Here is a 4,510-nt window from a genome sequence, read left to right as displayed (position 1 = left end):
CTCGGTACCGCAGCAAAACTGTGCACGGTTTAGCGTTCTTGCGGATTTGTACGGTCTCAGAAATCCAGAAACTAGGTCCGCAATTTTTCGCCGCTGTGTATTTCACGATTTTTGCACCGTAACTTACGAGCCATCAAAAATGCATGTTTTTGGGGTCAAAACTTGATTTTTAAAAGGATTTTTTCTTCTAAAAACACAATATTCTCAAAACTCGATTTTTAAAAGGATTTTTTCTTCTAAAAACACAATATTCTGAATTTCAGGCCGTCTCTACACGAAGAAGCACGAATGGGTGATTGTAGAGAATGGCGTCGGAACTGTTGGTATCACCGATTTTGCCACTGTAAGGAGTTTTAAAATCTAATATTTTAAATCAAATTTGTGTTTTCAGGAGCAACTCGGCGACGTAGTCTTCATCGAGCTGCCCGACGAGGGAGCCGAAATTTCGAAAGGCGACTCGACAGGCGCCGTGGAGAGTGTCAAGGCCGCGTCGGACATTTATGCGCCAATCTCCGGAACGGTCACCGAGAAAAATGTGAAGTTGGAGGAAGAGGCCGGTCTGATCAATAAGAGCCCATTCGAGAAGGGGTGGTTGTACAAATTGAAAGTGAAATCGACAGAAGAGCTCAACAAACTGCTCAATGAGGAGCAATATGAGAAATTTAAGAAAGACGAGGAGGCTGCTCATTGATAATCTTTCCTTTTCTTCGTTTTGTGTTTTTTGTAATTTAGTTTAATTGTTTTGTTTTGTACTGGTATTTTAATAGGCCAGAAAATATTTATTTTTTGAAACCATAATTATTTACAATATTGAGAAGTAATAGATTCGGAAATTAAAAGTCCCTGGCTGATGATTGAAAATAGAAAAAAAGGTAAAAAGCAATGTAAAAGAATTGAAAAAAAAAATTTGGGATGATCACAGTAATCGGAGGAGAAAATAGACATATTCAGAAAAATAGAAAAAAATCCAGATTTTCAGACTAACGGTGGGAAACGGTTGACACCTTTTAGGCCGTCGATGAACCCGTTCCTCATGTGAACTGTCGTGTAGAGGGCCAGCGTTCTCCACACCGTCACCGCGTCTTTTTTCTGATTATCGTCGAGATCCGTCATTATGCTGAGGCGGTGTTCCAGTGCGAATTCCATGGCGTCCTGGAATCAATTTTTGTTTAGTTACAGAAAATTCGGTTTTCTAGGCCAATGATTAGTCCGAAATTTTTTTTAATTGAGCTAGAAAATGCAAAACTTTTTTCAATTTTCATCTAGTCTGACGTCGATGAAAATTGGGTCCTCGATAATGGACATCTCAGCAAAATATTTTTCGAACAAAAATCCTGCGCCTATAATACCGTAGCCCACTTTTTCCAGAAAATACGGAACCGGCGTTTCTCTTCCACAGAGCTCCGATTTTTTGTACCAGAATAATAGTTTCGCAAAAAATCTCCAGAATTAAAAAAAAAAATCACCTGAAAAATATCCCAATACTCGTGTTTGAATCCTCTATCTGCAAATTTGACGTGCTTCTGGCCGACTGTGTACAAGAATGATTCCGTTCGTTCCATATGATAAATGTTCTTGACCACTTGGGCGAGAGTCTGGAAACTTCGAAAATCTTGAACAATCACCGAGCTTTTGAAAATGTTGGATTTCTAGCCCACCATGAAAGATTCGAAAAAAAGTATCAAATGAACACTTTTGAAATAGGGAATCTTTAAAATTTAAATAAAAATGTTCTGAAAGAAACTTCTCAAAAGTTCCAAGTTTATAGAATGAATGGAAGTTCCATGAAGTTCCATGACCTAACTTCCCCAAAAAAGGTTTTCTAGGAAACTCTCACCTGTACAAACTTCAAAGCCTGCGATCGGAACTCTTTCGACTCTTTCCATTCATCTCCTTGATATTTCGAAATGAATGGAAATAGTTGTTTGCAGTTCGGGTTGTGATCAAAAATGTAGCAGTAGATCGCCGAGCCCAACTCGTATAAATTATCGAATTCGTCGGACCAGGTACGTCGAAGGAGCTCCTGAATATTTATAACGTTAAGCTTTGGTTTATGAATTTGTCGGTTTCAGGGGCCACTATACCGTATACGTGTGTTCTGAGCTCAATTATCTCTATTCCTAAAAGAGCTATCAAAAATTTGCCAACTGATAAAATGTTGATGATATTATGATAAATGTTGTTACAAAAATTTGAAATCTCCCACAGGAACCGAGATAATTGACAGCTATTTCTAGGCTATCACTAACCTTCTCGTAGACATTGGGTTCCCATTTCTCGATATTTCCTTCGAAGGCTTTCTGAAAATTACTTATATACGTAAAAATAGGTTTTGAAAAGTTCCGGAAACTAGATCAAGCCGCCAAAGATATAGTACCAGTCCAAAGAAAAAAAAATCATATTCGACCTTTCCAATGTAAGATAGCCAAATTTGAATGACTAAAAAAGTGGACCAGAATTTTCTGATTAGTCTGAAAACTGTGAAGTATACTAAACAAAACTAGAGCTTCATTTTTGCATTTGAAACATTTTTTGTGAAAATTCATCTAAATGGGATATAGCGCTTAAAAACGTTTTGAGGCATATTTTGTACTTGTTTGGTTCGAAGCGGAAAATCTCATTTTGATGAATTTTCACAAAAAAAAAGTTGTCAACTATAAAATTGAAGCTCTATTTTTGCTTAATGTACTATGAAATTTTCAGAGATATTGAAAACTTCTAGATCACTTATTTGATACCTCACAATCAAACTTGGTTATTTTTAGCTAAAAAGGTACTCTAGTCTTAACCATGGCCTAACTTTCTCAAACAAAATCCTAGTCAACGTGCCTTTCCATTACTGTAGGCGACATTATTCGAATCGCTCATCCTTCTGCTCCCATTCACTTTGTTCTTTCGATTCGCCTGTGGTGTGCTGAACGAGGCGCCCTTCTCGGATACGCTGAAAAAATGCAAGTTTTGAGAATTGAAGAATGGCCTAGTTTTCCAAATTTTGAGATTTCTAGGCCACAAAAAAATCGGCCAAAAATATGATATGGAGCAAAACTTTACGTTGTTTCCGAAAAATTGTGTTTCAAATTTCCTGGTCCACTAAAAATTCTAGAATTCTCCTATAAACACGAACCATCTTAATAGAATCATAGTTTATATTAGTAAGGGAAGATTGAAGGATGGGAAATGTTGAGTAATGAATGGAAAAATGAGCAATGAGCGTATCTGGTTAACGAGTCAATTTGATGCAGTTGACACGCCTAGTTAGTTCTAGTATGTTCTTCTTCTTCTTTTTTTTGTTGGGAAAAAAAAAGAGATGAGCAATTTTCTTGGAAATGGAGAAATGAACAGATAGGTATTAATTTGTGTCTAGAAAAAATATGTATTTCGGTTAATTTCCTGTCCAGCCAAATGGCTGGAATACGAGAAACCCGGAAATTTGACATTTTTGGAATCGAACGATTTTAAAAATTTCAGAATCTCAGAACCGGATAATCAGAATCGGGAATCATGGGATTTTAAAATTTCAGAATTTCAGTACCTCAGAATTTTCAAATTTAAACTTCTAAGTCTCAGAATATCAGAATCTCAGAGTTTTAGAATTCCAGAATTTCTGAATTCCAGAATTTTTGAATCTTAGAATTATAGACTTTCCGAATTCCAGAATCTCTGAACGATGATACGTGTCAATTCGAATCATGTGATTATGATGAGAAAGAGGAAGCGTGGAAATAGAAAAAAAAGAAAAAGACGTCATACAGAAAAAAGTTGAAAAAGAAGAAGAAGTAGGTCTTTCGGGAAACTTTCAGGGGTTCCAAAACATAAAACAAAGATCTTTGCCAATAAAAAATGTATACAAAGTCACATCCATTACTTTTTTTTCTGGTTTTCAGAGAAAACGAATAGAAAATAATAGTTATATTTTGGAGTTCCATGAATTTGGGTTTCTGAAAATCTGGAAACCAGGGATTTCAGGAAGCTAGGGATTCAAAACATCCAGAATCTGAAAATTACAGACATTGAAATTTCAGAATTTCATTAATCGGAAAATCAGATAATCCAGAAATTCAGGAATCTAGGATTTCCGAAGTTGAAAACTTGAACACTCTACATTTTGAAAAATCATACATTTTTTGAAAATGTTAGAAATTCGGAATTCAAAAAAAAAAAAAGAAAAAAAATCCAAAATCCGGGGACTTTGAATTTCAGAATTTCAGAACTTCAGAATCCTAGAAACTTCAAGGTTTCAGAATTCCATAAATTCAGAAATTCAAACCCCAATTCTTGAAATGTTATATCAAATAATGGGAGTCTAAAAGTCTGAAAATCAAAAAAAAAATCGGAATACCAGAATTCAGATATTGTCTATTCAAAATAATCGCGCCAAACANTAGGAAGTAACATTTTTGGCATTTTCTAAATACATTCCAACTATTAAAATGATTTTTTAAACTAAATTTGACTANAGCGACTCCCAATTATTATAGCGTCTTTATTTTTCAAAAAATCTGCAAAATCA

The 4,510-nt window shown here is 35.2% G+C and overlaps 2 protein-coding genes across 2 annotated transcripts in view; one reads left to right on the top strand and one right to left on the bottom strand.

Annotated features, from left to right (window-relative positions):
* Positions 1 to 691, top strand: part of CBG11916 — a gene marked incomplete at both ends in the record, with an annotated part of 1,906 nt that extends 1,215 nt beyond the window's left edge. The window contains 2 exons of the mRNA XM_002646178.1: positions 264 to 343; positions 392 to 691. Coding sequence (XP_002646224.1) covers positions 264 to 343; positions 392 to 691 — 380 coding nt within the window. The remainder of the gene's footprint in view (positions 1 to 263; positions 344 to 391) is intronic.
* Positions 692 to 975: 284 nt separating this feature from the next.
* The window catches only part of Cbr-glb-18, a gene marked incomplete at both ends in the record, with an annotated part of 8,753 nt that continues 5,218 nt past the window's right edge, over positions 976 to 4,510 (bottom strand). The window contains 5 exons of the mRNA XM_045237027.1: positions 976 to 1,152; positions 1,467 to 1,595; positions 1,838 to 2,023; positions 2,250 to 2,300; positions 2,887 to 2,941. Coding sequence (XP_045094700.1) covers positions 976 to 1,152; positions 1,467 to 1,595; positions 1,838 to 2,023; positions 2,250 to 2,300; positions 2,887 to 2,941 — 598 coding nt within the window. The remainder of the gene's footprint in view (positions 1,153 to 1,466; positions 1,596 to 1,837; positions 2,024 to 2,249; positions 2,301 to 2,886; positions 2,942 to 4,510) is intronic.

Source organism: Caenorhabditis briggsae (genome assembly GCF_000004555.2).
Source record: "Caenorhabditis briggsae complete genome, chrI, whole genome shotgun sequence".
Classification (NCBI taxonomy): domain Eukaryota; kingdom Metazoa; phylum Nematoda; class Chromadorea; order Rhabditida; family Rhabditidae; genus Caenorhabditis; species Caenorhabditis briggsae.
Note: the sequence above shows the minus strand (reverse complement) of the source record. Positions and strands in the feature narration are given on the sequence as shown.